This window comes from Arachis stenosperma, chromosome 3, assembly GCF_014773155.1.
Source record: "Arachis stenosperma cultivar V10309 chromosome 3, arast.V10309.gnm1.PFL2, whole genome shotgun sequence".
Classification (NCBI taxonomy): Eukaryota; Viridiplantae; Streptophyta; class Magnoliopsida; order Fabales; family Fabaceae; genus Arachis; species Arachis stenosperma.
The window spans coordinates 13,275,361-13,302,537 of NC_080379.1; the positions used below are offsets into that span (position 1 = coordinate 13,275,361).

The window sequence follows — 27,177 nt, forward strand, 5'->3', positions numbered from 1 at the left end:
ATTGGTGGGTATCCATCCCATCCCTATGTCCTCTTGTGTCGGGCAAATTTTTAATGGGATGAGTTTTTGAGCACGGCGGAGCGGGATCGAGTTTAACCTAAATTTTTTCCTCTGCGTCGAGGAGAGGCGCTGCCAACTGGCCTAGCGATGCTCCTGGCTGGCCTGGCGGGGAAGCAGAGGAACGAAGTCTTGCTCTGGTACAGTGCACCAGTGAAGGAGCTGGGAGAATGGTGGGACGAAAAACGCTGGCTGCCTTTGATGACGAACCGGAAGTGGAGAGTTTGGTTAATGAAGTAAGCGGCCGGTCTGTACATGGATATCAACACATGATAGGTCGGAAAAAGGTGAGCGATTCGGAAGAGATAGAAGAGGAAGATGAAGGTGTGGGTCAAGGCAATGTGAATGAACGGGATAATGAGGATGCTGGTTCTGAGACGGAAATTGATAACGCACCACCAGATTCTGATCAGAGGGGTTTGCAGGCAGGTCAGTTAGTAGAGAATAAGAAAACATTGAAATTAGCAGTGGAGTCAGGTGCAGTTTCTTATGATAATGATGAAGATATTATGGCGATTCTACAAAGTTAGAATGAAGCAATCACAACAAAAAGAAAGATGGCAAAACAAAAGGAGAAAGTTAGGAGGAGCAAGCCCAAACAACATCACAATGTGTGTAGAAATTATTTTAAATAATTTATAGTTGTTGGAATATAGAGGCCTAGGAGGGCATGGTAAGTGGAGTATGGTGAAAGAGTTTAAGAAAAAATATAGATTGAATATGCTAGGTTTGATTGAAACCAAGAGGGAGGCTGTGTCTAGGTTTGATGTAGCACGCTTGTGGGGTTGTGATACAGTGGATTGGAATTTTGTGGAATCTGTCGGTGCATCGGGTGGTTTATTGTTAATGTGGGATAATTTTTTATTTAAAAGATTGAATTGCTATAAAGGGGATGGCTGGCTGTGCGTTGAAGGTTTTCTGACAAAAAATAATTTCAAATGTACTTTCTGCTTGGTGTATGGTGCACATGTTCAGAGTGAGAAACTGGTGATGTGGGAGGAGTTAAGCTACACGGTGGGTCTATGTCAGGTTCCGTTTTACTTCATGGGAGACTTTAACGAGATACTACATTTGGAAGAAAGGAAAGGCGCTACTAGTCTACCAGCATCTACGGAGGATTTTAAGGAATGGGTACATGATTTACAGCTAGTCGATTTACCGTTAACCGACCGGAAGTTCACATGGTTTCGAGGTAGATCTTGTAGCCGCATTGATAGGATCCTGGTCAGTTTGGAGTGGCTTGAGGGTTTCCCAGATACTCATTTGAAACGAGGACCGCGAGGCCTATCAGATCATTGCCCATTGATTTTAGAAGATTCTAGAATCTGTGCGGGTCCAAAACCTTTTCGCAGTTTGGATTCCTAGTTTACACATGAAGAGTTTTTGAAGTTGGTAAAGGATGAGTGGAGAAAATTGGGAGAGGACATGTTTACAAACAAGTTGAAGGCGTTGACAGTATCGCTCAGGAGATGGCATAGGGATAATTTTGAGGACATGAATAACAGGATAAAGATGTTTGAGGAAGAGATTAAGAAGATTGATGATAAGGTTAGTGCTGGTAGTTATAACGGAACAATGGAGGCTAGACGTATGGCTCTGGTGACTTGCTGTGCGAAGTGGTATGTCAGAAAAAAGATGCATTAGAAGCAGATGTCCCGATCCAAGCATGCTAGATATATGGATAAGAACACTAGATACTTCCATAATCTAGCATCGGTAAGAAGGAGGAACAACAGAATCGATTCTCTAGTGTTGGATGGAAGATTGGTACGGAATCAGGACAGAATAAAGACTGCGATTATGGGTTTTTATAAAGAGCTGTCTAGGCAGGAGCATGCCCCTTTGATTGGGATCTGTGATGGGCTGGTTAAGTAGATTACTGAAGAAGAGGCAGCAGTGCTAGAGGAAATGCCATCGACGGAGGAAGTACGAGAGGCAGTGTGGGATTGTGAGTCTAGTAAAGCTCCAGGTAGTGATGGCTATAATATGAACTTCATAAAGAAATGTTGGGATGAGCTTGGTCAGGAGTTTACTGCAGCTGTGTTGGACTTTTTTCAGAATGCAAAGATACCAGCAGATGCTAATGTTACTTGGGTGGCGTTAGCTCCAAAATTTGTAGGGGCCAAGGAAATCAAAGACTTAAGACCGATTAGTATGGTTGGCTGTCTCTATAAGGTGATATCCAAATTGCTGGTAAGAAGAATGCGATCAGTGATGCCACATCTAGTGGGGAAGACTCAGTCTGGATTTGTAAAGGGTCGCAAAATACATGATGGTGCCCTCATTGCTTGTGAGACGGTCCACTGGCTTAAGCTGCGGAAGAAGGAAGCGGCAATTGTTAAATTGGATTTTTAGAAAGCCTATGACAGAGTGAGATGGAGCTTTGTGGATATAGTGCTACAGAAGATGGGCTTTGGTCTTAGATGGAGGACCTGGGTGAAGGAATGTGTGACTACAGCATCTATGTCAGTGTTGATCAACGGGTCACCAACCAAGCCGTTCAAGATGGAGAGGGGCCTTAAACAAAGCGATCCTCTCTTTCCTTTCCTGTTTGTTCTTGTTGTTGACATTCTGCACAGGATGGTGGGGAAGGGAGTTAGAAATGGCATAATTTCTCCACTGTTGGTGGGAAGGGACAATATAGAATTGTCGCATCTCCAATTTGCAGACGACATCATCTTATTTTGTCCACAAGAAACGGAGACGCTAGTGAATTACAAGAGGCTCCTACACTGTTTTTGAGTTAATGTCTGGCTTGCGTATCAACTTTGAAAAGTCGAGCCTAATTTCAGTCAATTGTGAGAAGGAATGGGTGAAGAATATGTGTGGTCTGTTGGGATGTGCCGATGTGGTTTTACCTGTCAGGTACTTATGAATTTCTCTTGGTGTTAATCCTCGGTTGGTGAAGACCTGGAAACCAATCATAGACAAGGTGGAAGACAAGCTGAGCTTATGAAAAGCGAGATCTCTCAACAAAGCGGGTAAGTTGGTCCTCATAAAATCTGTTCTCAATAGCCTGCCGGTTTACTACTTAAGCTTGTATAAGATGCCAAAGGAGGTTACAGAGAAGATCATTGGGTTTCAAAGAAGGTTCTTGTGGAGTAAAGAAGATGGGAATAACGGGATACTACTAGTGAAATGGGAGGTAGTTCAAGCTCCGAAAAAGCTAGGTGACTTGGGGGTAGGAGATGCTCTAATTAGGAATGCGTCGCTTCTGTTCAAGTGGTGGCTATTGGTAAAAGTACAACTATTGTTAACCAAGGAAAATAATTCGTGATAAAAATAAGATACACTTGGGGCACTTTTCTAAGGAGGATTGCCCACTTTGGAAGAAGGTTGTTTGCTCTTGTAATCAGTTGGACCCAATGGTAATGTTGTCAAACCAACCGTTGCCATCTAGAGGGGGGCCGTGGAAAGATATTTGCCAGCTTAATATTAAGGACCAACAGGTTCGAGATATGATTTTCAGGGGTCTGTCCATGGAGGTAGAAAATGGCAAAAACATCCGTTTTTGGGAGGATGTTTGGTTACAAGATGGCTCTTTGAAAGATTATTTTTCGAGACTCTTCTCTGTTTCAAATCAGCAAGGATCCGTAATAGGAGACTGTGGATTTTGGGATGGGCTAGAGTGAGTTTAGGACTTCCAATGGAGGAGAGAACTATTCCAATGGGAGCTAGAGTTGTTCAATCAACTTCACGACCGGTTACGGGTTGTAAGGTTATCGGTTAATAGAGAGGATTCAGTTGTATGGAAATTTGATAAAAATGGAGTTTTTTCTACTAATTCTTTTGTGCAGGTGCTACAGAAAGAGACTCTCTCAGCTGACATCACGAGCTACAACTTCACAAGCTCCATTTGGAGAGGCTTGGTTCTTCCAAGAGTTGAACTTTTTGCTTGATTTGTGCTAATAGGCAGGGTAAATACGAAGGAGAGGTTGAGTAGACTTGGTATTATTAATCATCATGATAATATTTGTGTATTGTGTAAAAAGGACATAGAATTTGTACATCATTTATTTTTTGCTTGTGAGTTCACGTGGCAGGTGTGGTGTGCATGGTTGACGTTTACTGATAGAGCTTGGGCCATTCCGGAAACCATCAAAGAGTTCTTTGAGAGTTGGACTAGAGTATCAGGTGGGAAGTCTGAGCAAAGGAAATGGCTGATAGGCTTCTGTGCGGTTATTTGGTACATCTGGTTGGAGCGGAATAGCAGAATTTTCCAGAGGGTAGAGACAAGTGTTGAAGGAGTGAAGATTCTGTCCTTCTTAAGTTACAAGAAATGGTGTGGAGTTAATCCGTTTGGTTGTTGATGGCAATGCCGAAGATGACAACGGATTACAACTTTCATTTATGTTTATGATTGTTTTTTTTTATTGTCCTGTGTTCCTTTTGCTCCACTTTATTGTGTTGAGCTACCTATGTTAAAAAAAATTATTTGTTGAATTTCATTAATTATAGGGACAGTTAGGAATGGAGCAGATAGGGGCGGAACAGGTTAGGGTTTAACTTTTTATTATTTGCGAGTAGAAGCGAAATTGATTCGATGCGAATTATTGTAGAGTAGATTCGATGCGAATTATTATAGAGAAGAACGGGATTGGGTAGGACAAAAACTAGCCCTTTCCTACCCCATTGCCACCCCTACTAGCGGAGGCTTTGGTTGAGTGATAATATACATTTCTTGTTAATAATATATGCTATTCGAATTCAAATTTTGGCAATGACTAAATAATGGATAGAATCCTTAAATGTAGTACATGGTATGTGCGAATTTGTTTGAAAATTTTTTTGATGTAATTGAGACTTTAGTCGAATAGTAAAATATGGTATCTTTTAATATGTTGTATCTAAATTTAAATTTTGACAATAATCAAATAGTAAATAAAATCCTTAAATGTGTGTCTGAATTGAAATTTACACGAATTTATGATGTATAAAATTTGAAACTATTCAATCCATCTATCAATTTTTTTATACTTCAAAAACAAATCTTTGATGAAAAATAAAATAGGTAGAGATTCTTACTAAAATATATAAAATTGCACATAACTTTTTTTTTAGGATAAAATATATATTTTTTTAAAAATTTGTTAAAAATTTTAAAAATATTTTAAATTTTATTTTATTTTAATTTTGTTCTAAAAATTTTCAATGTGTATCAAATATACTTTTAACGATTAATTTTTCAAAAATTTTATGATTAATTCAATAACAATTTTATAAAAATAACATTTAACATAAGTAAATTAGATATAATTGTCATGTATTATTATTAGATTAGTTCTAAATTTTTTAAAAATTTAACTACTAAAAATATATTTAATGTAAATGAATTTTTTTAAACAAAATTAAAATATAATCAAACTTAAAAATATTTCTAAAATTTTTGTCAAATTTTAGAAAAAAAAAATATAGTTTACCTATTTTTTTATCTGAAAGTTTACCATACCTATTCTTTTATAATAAAAAGAACAATTATTATCATTCATTAAACTTAGTACAAATGTATAATACACTACTATAACATTACCCGGTATAATTAAACAAACAACATCAACTACACGTCAAGCTTATGTCACTGGCACCACAATGGTTTAGCCGTTTAGGTTTATGATAACTTCCAATAGAAATATTACTTGGAATCATTTTGTCTCATACGCTTAAGCAACACATGCTCTTTTTTTATTAAATAAGGGTTAAGTATGATTTTGATTTCGAGATTGAAAATTTATTTTGTTTTTGGCCTTTTTTTTGTTATAAAATAGTCCCAAAAATTTTACTTAAATTTAAAATCGTCATTCGAATTAAAATATTCTTTTCTCTTCTTTCCCAAAATGAAGCACGAGCATAAGCACAAGCAAAAGCAGAAACACAAACACAAGCAAACAGAAGCACAAACACAAGCAAGCAGAAGCAACAACAAAAATAAATCAACAATGAATCAACAATGTAATCAAGCAAAAGCAGGAGTAGGAACAGAAACAAAACAAGAACAGAACAACAACAACAACAACAATGAATCAATTAATAATGTAATCAAGCAAAAGCAGGAGCAGGAACATGAGCAGAAACAAAAGCAAGAGCAGAACAACAACAACAATGAAACAATGTAATCAATCATAAGCAGAAACAACCATAAGCAACAATAATCTAAAATCAACAACAAAATAGAAGCAGAAGCAGAAGAAGAATGGAAGCAAAAATAGAAGTCAACGAGCCACCCGAAACCGCCATCACAACCATCATAGCGCCGATCCGCCATCACAGCATCGCAACCCTTTTCTTCTTCTCTCTTCGCACTACCTTAGCGCCACCGTCACAGCGCGACCTCTTTTCCTCGCTCGACTCACCACCGAAGTCTTCCCCTGTTCTTGCCTCGAACCAGAATCCACTGCCATCGAACACCTTCGCCGAGCTAAGAGGAGCAGTGGTGAGATCCAGTGCCGAACCACGACGAGCAGCAACAGCGGATTGGAGCAATGGCGGTGGCTCTTCCGATCCCTCTTTCCCCCTCTTCTTTCCTAAACCAACCCTTTCCCCCCTCCCCCCGCGAATTCCTTCCCCCTTTCTCCCTTATTCAATGTTTTTTTTAGTTAGAAGTATTTTTTGAATAAAAATAAAAAATTTGATAAAAATGACGATTTTAAAACAAATTGAAATCTTTAGGATTATTTTGTAACAAAAAAATGCTAGAAATAAAATAAATTTTTTGTCTCTATATTAGAGACCAAAATTATATTTAATCCTATTAAATAATGTATTGAACTTATTTCTATCTCATTTAGTAATAAAAACTATACAAATAATACATCAGTATATATTTGTGGACATGGTTTGACGATGAGACAAATGACCTTGTGGTGGAGGGAATTTTGGGATTACTATATAATATACTCCATTTATGTCAAATTCTTAATTTATTTAAAAATTTGATATATTCATAATTCAATATATTTAAATATAATTACTAAAATTTATTAATTTTTTCAATGGAAAGAAAAATGTTAAGTGGAGGGAGTAATAACGTTCTTACATAAATCAAATGTAATGAAAATTCAACTTCTTTCGATCTCTTTAACTGCATTTGGTTAGTAGAGAAAGACATAAAATACAAAAACCACGGTCCATTATTATACTTTTAAGTTGCAATTTGCAAAGACAATCTTTTAATTTAAAAATAAAATTATCTGCACCTTTAAAAGTAACGACTTATACCATTCTATTATCATTATTATTATAAAAAAAAAGTTTTCCTAATACCAAGTGTCATGCCAAAACTTTAAAATTTACAATGGCCTTTGTAGTGTATTTATTGAAAATATTATGAAAACTTAATATTGTTGTGTATTATTTATGTCTTTTTTTTTGTTTATTTTGTTTCTCTATGCCTATGTATGTCATATTAGTAGAGAACACTAGCCAAGTCCTATACACCTCTCTAATTGCGTGCCCTGAGTATTGTCGTGGTCTCAATTTGCTCAAAAAGTTTTTAAGTAAAGTCATCATATGTTAATGGAGATGTGAATGTGAACGTGAATGGAATGTTGATGGATTCCCTAGTTCCCTTCCAATTTCTAAGGTTATTGATTGACGTAGTCATCAATGCATCATTGGTTACTAATCTTCTAAAATTCAACAGTTATTTATTTGTTGTTTTTTTTTAACGAATTAATTTTTAAAATAGCGCTGAAATTTAATTTCTGATTTAATTTAGTCCTCAAACTTTCAATTGACTCTAATTGTACTATAAAATTTTGATCCGTACTTCAATTTGGCCTTTTCATCATTTTCCATCACCAAAAAGCTGACTTAGCAATTTTAATTGACACCTAGTACTGTCTAAACGACGTCGTTTAATTTTTGGCATCGAAAATATTGAGAAACGACGTCGTGTTATATGAGGAGGGGGTTAAACCAAAATCCAAACGTTAACCACTTCAAAAGTGACATTCAATTGATCTTTTTTCTTCTTCCTCTTCCTCTCGTATACGTCCAGTCAACGAAAAACCATTGTTGTCGTTGTAACTGAAGTTTAAAGCTTTTCTCATTTGTTTTGGCCCCATAGTAAAGACAAATTATCTGGGAATCACCATTTCTTTAAAAACAAATTAATAACAAAATTGTTATTCTCAACATGCAATGCTCTATTTTTTACAAAATGTTGGTTGAAATTTGTTTTTCGTTTTTTTTTTTACTCTACTTCATTGGTGAATCTTCGGGGACATTGATTAATTATGGTTGTTAATAACGGTAAGATTTTTGTATGCTAAGGTTTATTTTTTTTGTGTGTATGGAGACATTGATTAATGTTTAGACCGTGCTAAGTATCAGTTAAAATTATCAGGTTAGTTTTTTTAGTGACGTAAAACGATAGAATGACCAAATTAAAGTACGAGTCAAAATTTTAAAATACAATTAGTATCAATTAAAAATTTAGATACTAAATTAAGTCGGAGATCAAATTTTAGAAATTATTTTAAATATTAACTCAATCTCGCTTAACTGATAATATAATTTAGATAAAATGTGCCTCAAAATAAATATAGAATAAAGTTATCAATTGAAATTTTTTTATTTTAAAATTTATATTTAGTAAAATAAAATATTTAAAAATGTTTATTAGAAATAAGTATTTTTTTGTCTTTAAGATCTAAAGTAAAAATTAAATTCGTCTCGGACCTTTTTTTTATTAAAATCATCCTCAACCTTTACAAATACTTTAAAATTATCCTTTCCCATTAACAAAAAAATTCGTTGATGGAGGGAAAGATGATTTTAAAGTGTTTGTAAAGGTTGAGGATGATTTTAATAACAAAAAAAGGTCAAAGACAAATTTAATTTTCACCCTAAACCTTAGAAACGAAAAAAGTATTTATCCCTATCCATTAATAATAATCTTAACATATATTCCAATATATATCATTCGAATCCTATAATTATACTTGCAAATTGACCACAAGTGTATTTGGAGCTTACGTTGATTGATTCCATTTCTTTGTCAACATCCATCCGTTCCAGGAATACTCTCAATCAAAAAATTAAATTAAAATTGTATAATTAAATACAGCTTATTAAATTAGAAGTTCATGTAATAATAAGTATTATGGATTATGAATTAGCAGTTAGCACTTGCGATTGAGAAGGATCAACCACAATCATGCCTATATAGAAACATGTATCGGATGGTGAAAAAATAATAATAGTATTACACGAAAAGAATAATTATTGATAAATGAATTAGTTCACATTTTTTAACAATATCAATGGTCAAACATACTTTCATCTCATTCCATGCACTTTTTTCACGCTTTTGTATAGTATTGCAACCTTTCTATAAGTAGAAGCTAATTAATAACAGTATTGGAAAATTAATTAATTTTTTATTATGGCCAGTAGTATAGTAAAGATGCTTCGAAAATCGGACATCATATCATTACAACAGTGCAAGGGAATGAAGTTGAATACCTTGTTGACCAGATCAGAGTTCTCTTGAATTGAAGCTCTAGAAGATTCAAAATGTGAATTATGGTTGGATTGAGTCTGAAATTTTCATATAAGATGGTGGCGGTTGACCAAAACCCTGCCAAGTCCACTGCTTCTCACAACTTGTCTTGCTCTTTTATGGATCCATATGCACACATACACCTAACATTGTAGTTGTTGGATTTTCTATTTTACATTAAATGTTTGAAACGCCTGCAATTGTAAAAAATGTTACCTGTTTTTGTTTGTATGATTTTGTTGCCAAGAGATGGAAATCACTTAATCTATCAAAATAGGTTTAAAAAAGAGGGTAAGAAGAAAAAGACAAAGGAAATGGCAACAACAAAAGACAGAGAAACACATTGCTCTAAATGGTGGCCACCTTGGTTCCCTATGCTTCATTGTCCATAGACCATAGGAATCAACAACTAAAGCAAATAATAGAGAACAAATTTTGGGCACTTAGGAAAGGGATTAAAACCAAGGCAACCAACTGGGACCTGCCATTCCCCATTCAATTTCTTTTTCTTCTTCACCAAAGAGGTAAAAAAGTGTTCCATTTTTAAAGGGCTACCAACAAATGTTGTTTGGTCTATGGTTGAATAAGGCCAGAACATCATCTATCAAACTTTATGTCCAAAATCCCTGTTGGATTGTTTCTAAATTCATTTGTAGAGTTGATCAACTACGAATTGATTATAACGTAGAGTGATTTGTGGAGGATAATTTTTTTTAAATAAATATAAAAATAAGTTTTAAGAAAATTACTTCTCTTAGAATTTACTCTAAACATAATAATTTTTTATTTTATCTAAATAAAACTATTAATATATAAAAACTATTACCAAAAATTCAAATGATCTAAATTGATCCACTTTAATTTTTAGGACAATTTTTTTCATTTTTGTATCTACTTTTAAATGAAAGACAATAATAGACAAAAAATTTGAAAAGGTAGTCACGGATTTTTTTATGAAAATTTTTTTCTTTTTGTTGATAGATATTTGTTTGTTATTCCACTATTATCCCTTCTTATTTCTCTAATTTGAGCTTCTTTTATACAATATCGTTCATAGAAAGGTGTTCTCTTCTCTTTACCCTTTCAATTCTCTCTTTTTTTCTCAAGTATTCTTTTCTTTTTGCATAATTTTTTACTTGACTTAATAATTCCTTCTTTCTTGTTGTTTATCCTCTTTTCTATGAGATACTGTAAATTTACTCAATGGAAGTTTAATTCACTCTTTTAGTTATGTTATTTTGTTTATTCTTAATTTTGTTATTTTAGTACCATTTTTAACTTGTTGATTCATAGATCAATTCTTCTTGTAATTTTTTATATTTTTACGTACTCTCTTTTTCTGTTAAATTAGTTTATACGAGGCAAAAAATTTAGAATCATATGACTATTTTAATTATACATAATATTTTAATTTTGTCTATATATATATCTAAATATAATATAGAACATTACATTAGTCTTTTGTACATTATATCCAAACACAATATAAAAAAAAAATAATTTTTAGTGTTTTTATTCTATTATCTCTATTTCAGTTTCATATTCTATTATGTAGATAAAAACAAACACAAATTAAGTGTGAACATCGAAAAAAAATTTTCATTCATTCATAACAAATCTAACAGAATTTACATTTCTAACTACAACACTACCATCGCTACAAATGATATTATTATTGTTTACTACAAATTCTACCACTCACATTGCTTTCCACCAACTCCTTCAGATCCAAACCACCATTACTACGAGAAGCTGTCTCTGACCCAAAATTACCAAAAACCCCTTCACCCCATGAGTCACACTCATTCCCTCTAATTGTGATCCAGTTCCCATCATCATTCCATGATGCCCAACATGATTCCTCTGAACACAAACCCAACATTCTAACCCTGTCAGGTGGCAAATCCCCAAGGCTTGTTGTTCTTGTTGTGTGAGAACCTTCTTCCACACAGCTCCAAAACCCATGCTCAAGAATACTTGTTGGCGATGTTGAATTTGATTCCACCTTGGAATTGAGAAAAGGATGATTAAGAAGTTGAGTAGCGGTACACCTCTCTTCTGGATTCCACCTTAGACACTTCCCCAAGAAATCCTTACCTTCTTCAGATAGAAACCATGGAATCTCAGGAACTTCACTGGAATATGCAATGTGATAAAGAACACAAAATGGGTCCAACAAATTAGGCCACGCTGCTTCACCTTTAGCCATTTCAATTATGGTGCACCCAAGTGACCAAATATCACTAGCACACCCTTGATCCTCTCCCCGCACCGCTTCCGGCGCCATCAACATCGGAGTGCCGCTGATTCGCGGATCCACGACACTCTTGGCGCATCCGAAGTCACCAATTTTGGCGCCTTCGGTGCCAATTAAGATGTTGGAACATTTTATGTCACAATGTACCAACCCTTTAGAGTGTATATACTCTAGCCCCTGCACAATTTGCCTTGTGTATGTCTTAATTTTTGCCTCATCGAGCCGGCCGCCGTGCCGGTTAATTTCCGAGGAAAGGGTTCCGAATGGCATGTACTCCATGAAGAGATTGTAGTAGAGCTTGTTGTTCTCCATGGTTATGTCACTCCCTTTGAAATTAACCACATAAGGAGAGCATAGAGAAGATAAAATCCTCTGTTCTCTTTGTAAAGATTCTGAATTGCATAGCTCCGATGATTTCGCGGCAAATACACGGCAGCCATCACGGCGGGTGGCTATAGATACGGTGGCTGAGGATCCATGGCCTATAGTGTGTCCTCTACTCCACTCCATATTTGGCAAGAAATTTGGAATGAAGAATATAAGAAAAGGACTAAGAATATTATGGTGAATAATGCAGAGTCCTATAGTTTGTTATTTATATATACATGTGTGTAATTCCGATGTGAGACTTTGGTTTTTGAAAAAGGTTCTCTTTATTGGTTGGCTACTTAATTTGGTTGGCGCTAACTCTCTATCCATTTCTCTCTCTCTGGAGTTGACAATTCCTCAACTCAAGTCTGTCTAGAAAACGTGTCCAAATTTGGATGGTTCAGGTTTTTCCGTCGGCAATAGCTTTGTGCTTGACACGTGGCGAAAAAGGGTTGCTTATATTATGATTGAAGCTTAAGAGTGTGCTGAGTGCAAGATACAAATAGTTGAGATGCCATTCAAAGAGTATAGTATATCCTTTGTTTTGTATCATAGCTAACTAAAACTTGGGAAAATTATAATATGGGGGTCTTAGGGGGCAAGTTGATTTGGTGAGTTTAAGTGTTGAACCACCGAAATTGGTTGAACATTAGTATCAATTTTGTTCACGTTATTATGCTAGATCCTATAAAGGGGTTGAATTTTTTTAATTTGACTGTGCATATGTGTGAACACACAAACTTGACAAATTACAAGTCCTATAGGGTGATGAAATAGTAAAAGTCAACTTAGGTTTAGAAGTCAAAACTAGAAAGAGAAAAATTCATTATTTTGTTTTGCCTCCTTCTAAGTTCTTTTAATGCTTTTGAGAAGACTGGTATTTCATGGATCGGTCCACTGTTTTGATGGACTACTTTATCAATATCTTTGAGGGTTCATAACATTATTGGAAATATTGAATGGATTCCAAAAGTGTGGTATCGATTAATGGGGTATGGGGATGGAATATTTGGCATGAGAAATGGATATCTCTCCTAATTGAAACAAGAAAAGGGTGAAGGGTCATAGCCCCTTGTCGCAATGAAACGTGAAACTATTGGTTAATGTTTAAAATGATTCTTAAAAAAATTTCGTCTAGTTAATTTGGTGTCGGTTAGATATTGAAATATGTGCATGTCATATAAAACATGTAATGTGGTACTTAACAATAAACATTAGAAGTTATTAAATAACGACGACATCAGTAAAAAGTTAACGAAATTACCAAATTGACAAACTAGTTTTTTAAGGACTAAATAGAGTCCAAATTTACTCATACGACGTCGTAATGTTTTCAAAAAGAGTATAAGAACTAATAATTTTCGGCCAACAAAATAGCTAATAATTTTTAGTAAAGAGAAACATCTAAAATTAGAAATAATAAAAGCACTTAAAACTCAAATAAAAAAAATAGAATTTAGTATTTAAAATTTAAAATTTAAAATTTAGGGTTTAGTATTTAGAATTAAGAGTTTAATGTTTAGAGTTTAGAATCTATATATGGTTTCAAATTTAAGATTTAAGATTTAGGATTTATGATTTACAATTTAGTGTGACCGACAAAGTCAATGGAAAATTCGTTGGCGGCAGTTATAAAAAAATTCGTTAATGGGATAGTTAAAACGGAAAAGCTCTGCATACAAGCCATTAGGGCTTGTATGCTCTACAAGTACATTAAACAAATACGCGCTGCTCCACGTACGTTGATTACACGCGCTATATAACATCCCGCGTATATCTAACTACCAAATTTAAAATATTTATTTCCTTCTTCGTTTTCGATATTTTGAGATTTGGTTGTTCTTCTTCTCGCGCGTCTTCCCTCCTTCTTCTCCATCGTTCTTTTGCTGTCCTTTTCTCACTGGTATGTTCTTCGTTTACGTTACCTTTTTCTCTCTCTGCAACTCGACCTTCGTTTTCTATTTTGATTTGTTGTTTTCTGAAATCAAAGTTTGAACTCGTTTTGAAGATAATGGATCATTCAACCTCTGATTGTCAGCTGAATCCAAGCGAAGTGGATTATGAGTTTGAATTTAACGAATTTCCTGAGGTTTGATTTACATAAGATTAGTATGATTTTTCTTTCAGTAATTGGTATAGCATTGTGTAGTTGAAAAATTGCTGAACATTGACTGTGAAAGTAACACGTTAACATGAATCTGTCCATTCAATGTATTAGTTGTGACTAATTACCTGGAATTTATAGCAGACGCTCGGGTGTAGATCAATTCTTCTTTGGGTGTATTTTAGCTAGAAGTATGGGTGTATCTACACTTTACTGGTTTTTTGTTATTTTAATTGAGTTGTTGTTGTTCAGGTGTATTATATCAGACACGATTGGGTGTGTTTTTAGTTTTTGACATGGTGTATTCTGCAGCCTGAGTATTTACAGTTTATGGCTTTAAAGGTCATTCTGTAGTTTTATTGCGGCTCGGGTGTATCATATTAGACATAATTGGGTGTATTTGAATCATATCTATGGGTGTATTTACAGTCTGACACGGTGTATTGTGCAGCCTCTCTCGGTTGTTGATGACGAGCTTGTTCCGAAGGTCGGAATGACCTTTACCACCCTTGAAGATGCTGGAAAATTTTACAGGGACTACGCCAAGGCTGCAGGTTTCTCTACAAGAGTTCGGTGCACAAATAGGAAGGGAAACGAGATTAAGAATCAACTGATTACATGTAGCAGAGAGGGAAAATGGAAATCTAAAATATCTCCGACCGAGAAGACCAATCTGACAGCCGGTCTAAACTGTCCTGCAAGAATTTATATACACACATTGAAGGATGTCGGTGCTTGGATCATTTCAAAGGTTGTGCTGGATCATTCACACCCCTGTTGTCCAAGCAAAGCAGAGATGCTCAAACAGCACAGGGAACTAAGCATGTCCATTCGTCGTACGATAGAGAATAACGAGGAGGCCGGTATCAGACCAAGCAAAACCTACCAATCATTTGTTGCTGCTGCCGGGGGTCACCGCGAGTTAAACTTTATCGAAAAGGACGTGAGGAATTACATTACCAGGGAAGTGCGGAATGTTTCCGAACAAGAAGATGCAAAGGAATTCGGAAAATATTTCTTAAGAATGAAAGAGAAGAATCCGAATTTCTTTTTTGAGCTCGAACTCGAGGAGGATCAATCGATTAAGCTGGCTTTTTGGGCCGATGCAAGAAGCAGAGCCGCCTTTGAGTATTTCGGAGACGTCATTTCATTCGACACCACCTACAATACAAACAGGTAACAAACTGTCCCTGTTTATGATGCTAAATTAATTTATTTTTACGAATCCGCAGCAGAGGTGTATATTGGCTGTTTCATTGGGTGTATTCGAAGCATTTGTTAGGGTGTATTTAATGATTTTGCATTCTGGACCATGGTAATTTGTTTTAGGTATAATTTGGTCTGTGGTTCTTTTGTCGGGGTGAATCACCACGGTCAGTCAACACTTCTCGGATGCTCTTTGATGAAGAACAAAGAAATTGAATCATTCAAATGGTTATTTCAATGCTGGCTTCGTTGCATGGGAGGAAACGCTCCGAAAGGGTTTCTCACCGATCAGTGCGCATCAATGAAAAGGGCTTTAGAGGCCTGTATGCCAACAACAGTGCACCGCTGGTGTATTTGGCACATCATGAAGAAGATTCCAAGCAAATTAAACGGGTACAAGGGACATGCGGATATCGAACAAGAAATGAGCCATGTTGTTTGGAACTCTCATAGCAAAGACTCATTCGATAGGAATTGGAACGATTTTTTGCTAAATTTTGGTCTTGCGGACAACAAGTGGCTTTCAGGTAATGTGTTTTTAAAATCTGCAGCAGAGGTGTAAATTGTATGTTCTCTCGGGTGTATTTTACAGTCTGTGTTTGGGTGTATTATGCAGATCTGTACGAAGACCGTCACATATGGGTTCCTATCTATCTGGATCACCACTTCTGGGCAGGGATGAGAAGCACACAAAGGAGTGAGAGCATGCATTCATTTTTTAACAAGTACATCACCCGGAACAGCTCACTTATTCAGTTCGTCAAACAATACGATAATTGCCTCGGAAGCAGGGAGCAAGCAGAGAGAGAATCAGACGCTGCAGATTTTCATACGGTCATACCGTGTGCAACCAAATCCTCCATTGAAGCTCAGTTTCAAGATGCGTACACTCATGCAAAGTTTAGGGAAGTCCAAGCGCAATTCAGAGGAAAGGCGAATTGCATCACCAGATTAAAGAATTCCGCTCTAGGCTATTCAATATACGAAGTCGGAGAACAAGTTTCCAGCTCAATATTCAACAAGTTCGTAGTTACCTACGACTCAGTTGCAGCCGAGGTAAAATGCCAATGCTTATTATTCGAGTCGAGAGGGATACTGTGCCGTCACGCACTAAGCGTGTTAAGCTTCGAACAAGTAAGCCAAGTGTCTCCTAGATATATACTGGAACGATGGAGCAAGAAGGTAAAGAGGCGACACACACACATCAAGAGCAGCCACGACGAACCACTAATGGAGCCAAGAAGCAAGAGGTTCGACCAATTGGTTTTTCGTTCGCAAAATATTTGCGAATTTGCGTCCGAATCGGAGGAGCTGACTGCAATTCTACACCGTGCGTACGATAACGTCATGGCTGAGATGGAAGCATTAAAAGCCAAAAGGAAGGGGAGATCTTCTTTATCCCACGAAGACGCCAACTTGGAATCCGTTAACGAGCTTCAAAGCCCGCCAAGGATTCGAACAAGAGGACGTCCAAAAAACAGGCTAGGTTCAAAGCTGGAGAAACAGATTGCAAATGCCACAAAGAAGAAGAAGACGAAAGTTTTTAGCGAGGTACAAGGAAATGTTCTTTAAATTTGTGGCAATTGAGTTTATTTTTGTCGTTAATAGTTTAGCTAATGTGTGAGTGTTATATTCAGATAAACGTGTTTGATGCTGCATCAGCGGGGCATTCAAATTCCAACCAATATCAAGGACACGTTATGAATTATCAGCTCAGGGTACCAGCGGCAGGGGATAACTCTTTGGGTGTATAGTTTTATAGAATATGGGTGTAAAAGCCCTGTTTCTTTTGGGTGTATTTTTGTTAATTCACAATTTACATATAGACACATATATAGATACATATAGAACAAAAGCTGTAAAAATTCGCAGGTTATGGATGTATATTTCATTTGATGTTTTTCTTCATATTTTAGTACATGTAATTCATACATTTTGAGTACAGCGCAGACAGTTGGGTGTATAGTTTACGCAATCTTGGGTGTATTATTAGACTTGCGTTGGGTGTAACAGTTTATAATTTGCGTTCACCACCTGTAATACAGTTTTTAAATACATCACAGACAGTTTACTAGCACAGATAGTTTAACTATGGGAAAAAATATACATGGAATAGAAGTTGTTGATAATTGGCAAATATTTACATCATTTGTTTAAATTACAAACTACGCAGCAGTTGGATTACCCAGTTTCTATATCAGCAGAATTAATCTGACAAAACGGACTCAATAATACAGAGGATGGCTTCGACAGCCTTATAGCACTACTCTCTCTAATTGCCCGATCTCTCTGTTTATTCATCTCACTGAATAGTATCCGGGAAGCATACTCCACTCTATAGTAGTCCACCTCATCCTACAATTAAAAAGTATATTCTGTTTAAACAGCAATATTAATTCAGTAAAGTAATACAGAGTTATATAGTTCTAAAGACAGTTACCTGTGGCCAATTATCCCATTCATACTTCCCCTTTTTTATGTTTTCCGGCTCAATTAACTCAAGCCACTTCATAACGTAGATAGCGCAGTTATAGCTGAAAACGAAGAAAATAAATTACAAATCTCATTTAGGAAAGTTTAATGTTCAGAGTCACAAATTTATACCTTGTTTTTTGGCCTGATATTTTAACATATGATGCTTTAATTTCCTTTTCCTTCTCGCCTTTCTCCAGAGGTTTTCCGCCGGCATATGTTATCAATCTTGAAAATACATATCCCTTAAATACCAAAACAAATCAGTAATACACCCGAATGAATGCACAGGATACACCCAACTGAATATGAAATATACACCCAACACAACCTTCGAAATAGACCTATCTATTAAAGTAAAGAAGACAGAGGCAACTTACAGTGAATTTATTAATGTCCTTTCTCTCATCGCTTGGAGCTTTTTTGTGTAGCGGGTCAAGTATTTGACATTTCCGCTTTGTTGTATTTATTAGCCATAACCACCAATGTCCCGAGTGGCAAACAGGAGCAAAAATCTGAAGGATTGCCACATTTTAACAGTGTGTTATTTTATTTGGAATATAATTAAATAAATAAGCGTACTAACAAATTTAGCAAACGAAAACTTACATATGGATGCGAACTTAATTTTTTTCTATCTATGAAGTGAATGAAACTCGGGTAGGCTTCCACCCTGAATTCCTTTTCCGTTTTTGGGGATATGAATTCCCCCTTTGGGTGATCCGAAAGTGCCATGCTCTGCAACAATTGCGAAACAAGAAATGAAATACTGAAAATACACAACTTACAACCAATCGAACCCCAAAAAATACACCCAAATCAATGCAAAAAATACCCAAAGTTCGTAGAAGTAACACTTACCACAATATCGGGGGGGAGACAGTATATTTGTTCCTGAAACCTCTTTTCATTTTTCTGGTTTAGGATGAGGCAGATGGCAGATACAATCTAGAAATATATGCCGAAATCAATTTTACATTAATAAACATTGCAGTTTACTTTGGTGTAAAAACATTAATGTTAGTCTAATATTACCTGAGATTCTATATCACTTTTTGCCTGGAGGGATGCAAGGTGCGATCTGATCAAAATGTATTCTCCTTTGCCAATCAGATTGCAAATCTCCTCATACTCGTCAGTATTGCCATTTGCGTCTTCCTTCAGTCTCGTCCCCCAGATGTAGCACTTTTGTTTCATATCATCTGTAATTTGATTTATTCCTCCTGGAGTTTCAAACTTTGCAGAACTTTCTCCCCCAGTCTCCCTCTGAATTTGTGGACTTTCGTTTGTTCCCTTCGCCGCATTGCTTGCTAATTTTTGGACCAAAGTGTCTAATTGTTCTAGCATACTTGCAGTTTCTGGAGATTTTTCCCTTTCTGTCTCCTGCGTTGACGCCCCCTCCTGCCTTGAATCAGTCAGTCCAAGGCTGAATGATGGCATCCCTGAATCTGTTTTAGGAACATAGGTTGCTGTCCGTGCCATCATCAACAGGGCAACAGCGTCTTCTGCGGCTGGATGACTGTGTCATGATGTATAAGAATAAGAGTAAGAATAATAATATACGGATGATAAGCAAATATGGATTTTAGTCTGATGAACTTACATTTTAGTTGGAGCTGGGGGGAAGCGTGGGTGTGGTTTCTTGAAGTTTCTTGGGGGATTCAGGAGTACTGCACAGTAACACAAAATTAATCATGGCGTAAAGAAAAAATTGATCAGGAACAATATACACCCAAACTGTATGCAAATATACACCCAAACCCTAAACAAATATACACCCAATACTATTTCTTACTTTTCTGTAGTCCCTTCAATCCGTAGCATAGGGGTTGGTTCGAAATCTGTCTCAGGGGTTGTTTGGGATGCCGGCACAAAAACCTGGATCGGTACTCTAAACAAGAAGAAAAATGAAAGGTTAACAACGCCTTTGAAAATAATAAGGTTATAAGGTTGAAATATTCTTGGAAAACTCACATTGCAAGCGCTTCCGACGGTGTTTGTTCCCTCACAACCATCATATTCGAGTCAGTCGGACTCAACCTAAAATAACCCAAAAAAGGTAAAAAATACACCCGAACAATTCAAAAAGAAGACAGGCTCTGTTTTTTGAGAACTTACATAGTTGCAGTTTTTGCTTTTTTTTGCTGCCTTTTTTTTCTTGAATAAAATAATAAAGGGCTTTTTTTTTCTAAAAAAATATATACAGAATTAGAAGTAGAAGGTAATAGAAGAACAAAAGTAACGGTTATTTGAAAGAGAAATTACATGCTCTGCGATGGCTGGTTTACGCTACTCTGTTCTGTGCGTCCTTGAGATGAAGGATCATCACTTCCCAAGTTCACAGCCGGTAGTCTAAACAGATTTCATGTTATTCAGACAAAATAAGATACAGGTATAAAATACACCCAAATGAATGCACAAGATACAACCAACCGAATGGACAATATACACCCAACAAAACAAACGAAATATCCCTAGTAAACAACATACACCCAACTTGATCCATAAAATAAACCCAAATGTTTCCAGAAAATACATCCAAATCATGATAACAAGATTTTATTAAATAATAAAGGTTCTTACGTTTCAGAGGACACATAGCGACCTTCTGTCGATCGCAGGTCAGCTAGGTTCTCCCTGCGAAACAAGATACAATTATTAGCAAACAAAACAGACAAAAATCTCAAATACACAGCCCCGCAAGACATACCCCTCCGCAGCAGATTTATCAACGTTTCCCCTTAGCCATTCATCGATTTCGTCACTTGATATTTCATATCTCTCACTACATTCATAAAATAAGATGTTAACAAAAATAATTACGATGATAGACCGTAATATAGCTTACGAGGTACTGTACCCGTCAAAGTATTGATCTTCTTCAGGAGATGAATCCTCCACAACAACTTTTTTCTTTTATTGTTGTGTTCTGGGTGGAAAAAAAAGAATACCAATCAGAAATAAAAAATTAATTTTATCACAGAATATTAATGAAAGAAGTGCTTACTCTTTTGGTGTTGTTTTTGGTTTTTTCTTTTTCTTCTCCCTCTCCGCAGGTGATGATTCTTCACTCCTATAAGTTAATAATAGACACTTCAATTAATACACGAAATCTTTATAATGAAGCCAAAAGAAAGGAGTAATAATTTCAGGACATTACTCATCACTTGGTTCAGATTCAGATTCTAAATCAGAATCTGACTCCTCTTGCCTCTGCTTTCTTTTTCTGGAGTCCATTCTGGAAGGCAAAGATTCATCATTTAGAACATACTAAAAATACACCCAAATGAATTCACAAGATACACCCAACTGAATATTAAATATACACCCAACGCAGCAAACGAAACACACGCTGCTTAATAAACTACATACACCCAACGTGATCAAACAAAATACACCCAACTCGAAAAAGAAATTACACCCAAGTATGGTTCTTACTTTTTCCCTTTTTGCTGGGGTGTTTTCTTCCTGAATCCTCTGAGTCTTCTTGAGCCTCAGACTCAGAGGTAGAAGTGTCACTGTCAGTAGTTTCTGTCTCCGAAGACGAAGTTGGACTCGCCTTCCTTTTTTTGTTTTTTTGTTTTCTTGTTTTTTTTCTTTTTTTTTCTTTTTTTTTTCATTTTTTATCTTGTCTCTGCGATCTTCAAAATCCCCTGAAACATGAGATATTTTAGTTAGCAGCATTCAGGTAAATAAAATACACCCAACTTATTATGTTTACTTACCAAAATTTCCTGTCTTTCTGCAGACATTCTTTCCACCAACTGCTCCTTAGTCCAGTTGGCAATCCAGGGCTTTAGTGGTCTTTGAGTCCTGTTTTTGCCTTTGTTTTTTGAAAGATGAAAGTAGATTATCATGAGGGCGAAGAGGCAGCCATTAATTGATTTCTTCTTCTTCTCCTGGTAGTCTGTGATGCCCTTGACCATGAAGGTCAAAACATGCCCCCCCCCCAGTTTCTCTCTGATATGCCGTCCATCATAAAAATTGGGGCCAGGTGCACGGGCGATATTTTGTTTATCGTCGTTAGCAAAAGGAACGCCATCTGTATGTAGAGGATGAATATCCTCTTGAACATCAGGCGTTCCTCTTCGTTGCCAACGCCGATTTCCATCATTTCATCAGTAAGACTTTTGAGGGTCTTACCCTGGAATCTTCTATAAATTATTTTGTCATCATCAGAAAGTTTCTTATACTCAACTTTCTTAGGAAATAGATCTCCTACAAAAAGGAAGACAACAAAGTATCCAAGTCGGTTCAAAAACACCCAAGCATCAACTTATATAGACCCAAGCAACAACTTAATATACACCTATAATTTTAAGATATTTACCTGTTGCATTGATGCCAAGTGCATGACCTATTTTTCTTGGTGTTATTTGGAAAGAACCATATCCTATCTTCAGTTTGTTCTCCCCAAGTTTGAAGTTGTTTGCCAGCTCCCTTAAGAGTTGGTGATCCACCCTTAGTGGTGGGATGTGCATCAACCCACCGAATCCAAGATCCCTCACAATTGCCTTCTTCTCCTCAGTCATGTTTCTGAACTTATCACTCAGGAGATGTGTGGCACACTTAAGGTCTTTTGTTTGGTTTCTTGCTGCCATTTTCTCTGAAACGAACAATACACCCAAAGATAACAGTAAGATACACCCATATATATATGAGTCAGATACACCCATTAATAACAATAAGATACACCCATTGATAACAGTAAGATACACCCATATATATGATTCAGATACACCCAAAGATATCAGCAAGATACACCCATTGATAACAGTGAGATACACCCATTGATAACAGTGAGATACACCCATAGGTATTATTCAGATACATGCGTATAGATATTAGTCAGATCAGTCAACCATGCTTCAATATCAAGCCACATTACAAGGTTAAGCAGTATACACCCCCGAATCTACGGAATAAACCCCAAAAAATCAACAACAATAACAGGAGAACTTAGAATAACAACGTAGAACGACGTAGAACTTAGAAGAACGACGTAGAACTTAGAACATTGTAACAAAGAAGCAAGAATAATAGTAAACCCTAGAAGAACGACGTAGAAGAAAAGTAAAATATACAGGAATCTTAATGAACTTACGTTGAGTATTGTTGCTTTATTTTCTGTTCAGATTCTTCACGGAGAGTTTGATGGTGTTTTGATGGAGGTTTCGAAGAACGATTTGTATATTTTGAACTTTGATTTTCGCTCGAAAATGGGAGGGTTTCCTTGTTTTCGAAGTGCCTTGAGAAATGGAAGAAGTGGAAGAAGTGGAAAAGTCTGCCATACGTAACCGTTTGAGTGTTGGGCGCGTGACTTTGACGCGCCATGTTATCTCTTTTGGTGCGCGTGATTTCTCTTTGGGCTGGGCCAACTTGTATGCTTGTAGGCTTGTATCTGTAGCAGGCCCGTAGTTAAAAAACTCACTAGCAGTGGTAGCCGAAAAAATCGCTGGTAGTGGCCAGCGACAACAACGATGGCTGGTGGTGCATGTAGGTGGCTTGTGGTGGTAAGTGAAATAGTGGTGTTAGAAGGAAAAAGAAAAAAAAAGGTAAAGAGTAATTACAAAAAAATTGTAAATGAGTATTGAACTTTTTGGTTTGTTAGTTGATGTTGGTTGATTTTTTATTGGCTATCTGACCATTTGTCCGTGAGAGATTGTGCTTGAAAAAGAAGAGAAGAAAGAATAAGAGAGATTTAATAATTTTAGAGAGATTTATTAATCTTATTTTAGGACATAGTTAGGACTTATCCGTCCCTATTTTAAAAAATTATTTTTATTTAACATTCACACTTATTTTAACTCTTTTAAAATTTTTATTTTAATCTCTTTTTATTATGAAATCAATTTTTAGTCTTTCTCTAAAATTTATCCTGACTCAGTCTCTAATGATCACAGAGCGCAATATTTCATGGACAATGATTAAATAACTAGAATGAGTATAAGAGTATTCGCTCGTTTGATAAATTTTTATTGGTCCACTTAATATAAGGTGATGGTTTCAGTGGCTAAGAGAAGGGGGGTTGAATCTTAGCCCCTTTTTCTTGATTACACTTTCTGGTCTTTGAGGAGACTTTTCTGTTTTTGTCTCGTCCCTAGCCACGAGACTTTTTACTTTTGTCTCGTCACTTGGCACGAGACATTTTTTATTTTAGTTCATGTGCAGCATAAACAGAAATGAAGAAGTAGAAAGAGAGAAGATTACACCTAGATATATCCTGGTTCAGCTGCTAAGTGCAATGCAGCCTACATCCAGTCTCCATCACAACAATGATGGAATTTCACTATAATCATCCAGATTACAAATTGTAAAGTGCTAACCCAATTTACAAGGGGATTCCCACAGAATCATGAAACACAACATAGATGAACAAAGGAACTCTAAGACATCTATGACTTTTCTTTTAATTTTGCACTCTCTGCCTTTTTTCGCTCTCTGGCTTTTTTATACAAACCTCACTGTTTGCCTTTTTTCCATGAGACTTAAGACATGACAAAATTAAACAGAAAAATTACAAAACAGAATACATTGAAGGAGAAGAAAATCTGTAAGCTTAGGTAGCTATGAGACTTCTGTGCCTTGCACTCTCACTTTCTTTCCTTGAATCAAACTGTGACTGTTCACCCCTTTTATAGAGAAGTGAAGCCTTCACAGTTGAAACATAAAACCGAGCTTAGCTTCTTTTCCTTCAAAACAGATCCGGTTCGGCCACACAGAGAGAAGAGGTAACTCGTGCAAAATCCAATATGCAAGTACCTCTAGTTCTTCCTTGGTCATCACTCTTCATCAATCCGGGCGCTCCATCCTTGGATTGCTCTCCAAGATGGATTTCTGGCCCTTGATGCTTCATGATGATGATGACTTCATCTGCTCCAATCTCTGCCTCTTCCATCACTTTGCCACTCTAGCTACTTCCTGTGGTGGTTGAGTAGAATCAGAGACAAGCTATGCCTCCAAGAATCTCCTCCTTGCTGGCCGAATCTCCTTCTTTCTTTTTGAGTATGAAGGATCCGAGATTACCTTACCAAATCTTACCATTTTTTGGTGATAACCTCAGCCACAGCATACTTTTCTTTTGTTGTGTTTTCTTGCCATCATTAGCTTGATGGTCTTGATGCATGCAGCTTCTTCTTCCTTTTGGTTGCTGAGCATAGCTTCTATTGTTTCCTGGACAATAACCGGAGGAGAAGAAGGAAAGAGATGAAAGAGAATGTGAAGTTAAAGTAAAAGCAATTAATTAAAATGGAACAAATTGATGGATTGCTTTTACTTCCCTTGCTTTGAGTGGCGTGCTGCGTTGATCATAATAATTCCATCAAATCAAAGTCAAGTTCTCTCTCATGTTTCCAATGCTAGCATATTAAGTTTTGAAATCCATCCTTAACAAGAATGGAATCCGTTGGAAAGCATGAAGCCAATTTGCTTTCTCTTTAACTTGGTTTCGGACCAAGCTTGGAAACATTCATCAAAAATTAATGTTGGGCTTGATAGCAATAAAATTTAATCTGGCCCAATTAGTAACATTTGCTTTCCTGATGAATTTTTGGATCAAGCATTGGACAAATAGAAAAGCTTTCTTTGGGCTTATAGTAACAAGATTTATTCTGGCCCAACATCTCATTATAACCATTCAGCCATAATGTAGGAAACATTAAATAAGGCTGATTGCTAGTTTTGATTTTGGACTTGCTGCAATTCATTTATTTTCGGCCTAATAAAAACTGCATTACAAAATTATTAATTAACATATATAGATCAAAATTAGATTAATAATTTTGCTGTTAATAATGTTTGATCATCATCAATTTAATTTAGAGTTTTCCAAACTCATCACAAGGCAATTAATCATTAAATATGATAGTCTTTTTTTTAGTATGATCATACGTAGTATCAATAATTAACATTGCAAAATTTTTATTATTATATATTTTTTTAAAGATATTAAATTTTATTGATGCAAATAAAAGAATGATGTTTATTGGTGGAGACTACAAAAGAAGAAGTAGGGTAGTGTATTCAAGGTTACATTAATAAGAAATGTAAAAAGATGAAATATCCAATTGAGAAAGAAAGAACGAAGACTGTGTGAGTGAGAATTGTTACAGCCTTTCAAGTTCTTGGAGTAACTTGATCGAAGAAGAAAGGATCTCTGCTAGAGCTCCTCGATGACTTTCAAAGACCCAAGAATTGTGATTTATCCATATATTCCAGAGAAGAATTGCAAGATGGAGACTTAGATGGATTGAATTTGTCTCCGCCTTGATGATGAGCAGATATTTTATACGCTTTTTGGCATCATTTTCATATAGTTTTTAGCATGTTTTATTTGAATTTTATTATATTTTCATAGGTTTTAGTGTAAAATTTATATTTTTGGATTCTACTGTGAGTTTATGTGTTTTTATGCAATTTCAGGTATTTTTTGGCTGAAATTGAGGAGTTGGAACGAAAGTCTGATTCAGAGGCAGCGAAAGCACTACAGTTCTGTCAGGATCTGACCTCCTTACACTCGAAAGGGTTTTTCTTGAGCTATAGAAGTCCAAATGGAGTGTTCTTAACAGCTATGAAAAGCTAACATCCAGGGCTTTCAAGCAATGTATAATAGTTTATACTTTGCTTCAGAATTGAAGGCTCAAAATTGGCGTTCAACGCCAGCCATCTACCTTATTCTGGCGTCCAGCGCCCACAAAGGAGTGACCAGCGTCCAACGCCCAAAAAGGTGCCCGTAGCCAGCGTTCAACGCCCTAGAGCCCTACTAGCTAGCACGTGGAGACCACTTAAGCTCAGCCCAAACACTCACCAAGTGGGTTTCGGAAGTAAATTTTCGCACTACAAGCCTAAGCATATCTTATTTTTGTAATTCCTAGTTATTAGATTAGTATTTAAAAGATAATATCACCCTGATTTTAGAATCTTCAACCAATCTTTGCCCACTTTTACTTTTCATTATATTTTCTATCAGTATGAGTCTTTAAACCTCCTAGGTTAAGAAGAGGAGCTCTGCTGAGTTTTATAGATTAATAAAAGTATTACTATTCTATCTCAATTCGTGTTTGATTCTCTATTCTAAGATGTATCTTCGTTCTTCAACCTTATGGATGAGTTGAACCGGCACAAGGTTATCTCTATTCTACATGGGTTTAGCGAGCGTCTTTCATCGAATATCAATGAACCACTAGCTTGATTATACATCTCTTAGACGGC

At 36.1% G+C, this 27,177-nt stretch overlaps 3 protein-coding genes and 1 long non-coding RNA gene across 4 annotated transcripts; all 4 read right to left on the reverse strand.

Moving 5' to 3' along the window:
- Nucleotides 1–11,144: 11,144 nt before the first annotated feature.
- Nucleotides 11,145–12,443, reverse strand: LOC130968157 (mitogen-activated protein kinase kinase kinase 18-like). Its single transcript, XM_057893264.1, has one exon. It carries the CDS (start codon nt 12,324–12,326, stop codon nt 11,232–11,234), a length of 1,095 nt encoding a protein of 364 aa, XP_057749247.1. The 5' UTR covers nt 12,327–12,443; the 3' UTR covers nt 11,145–11,231.
- A 5,233-nt stretch (nt 12,444–17,676) lies between these two features.
- On the reverse strand, nt 17,677–19,449 carry LOC130965522 (uncharacterized). Its single transcript, XM_057890280.1, has 7 exons — nt 19,003–19,449; nt 18,829–18,915; nt 18,577–18,705; nt 18,348–18,482; nt 18,100–18,212; nt 17,936–18,029; nt 17,677–17,850 (listed from the first exon to the last, which is right to left on the reverse strand). Exons 1-7 carry the CDS (start codon nt 19,447–19,449, stop codon nt 17,677–17,679), a joined length of 1,179 nt encoding a protein of 392 aa, XP_057746263.1.
- Nucleotides 19,450–19,941: 492 nt separating this feature from the next.
- On the reverse strand, nt 19,942–20,852 carry LOC130967833 (uncharacterized). Its single transcript, XR_009081434.1, has 4 exons — nt 20,828–20,852; nt 20,678–20,752; nt 20,551–20,604; nt 19,942–20,007 (listed from the first exon to the last, which is right to left on the reverse strand). It is a non-coding gene; the product is annotated as an uncharacterized LOC130967833 (long non-coding RNA).
- A 118-nt stretch (nt 20,853–20,970) lies between these two features.
- Nucleotides 20,971–23,201, reverse strand: LOC130965523 (uncharacterized). The gene is made up of 6 exons (XM_057890281.1): nt 23,072–23,201; nt 22,298–22,573; nt 21,910–22,185; nt 21,693–21,790; nt 21,128–21,237; nt 20,971–21,040 (listed from the first exon to the last, which is right to left on the reverse strand). The coding sequence occupies exons 2-6, from the start codon at nt 22,566–22,568 to the stop codon at nt 20,971–20,973; spliced, it is 825 nt and encodes a 274-aa protein (XP_057746264.1). The 5' UTR covers nt 22,569–22,573; nt 23,072–23,201.
- Between the last annotated feature and the right edge of the window lie 3,976 nt (nt 23,202–27,177).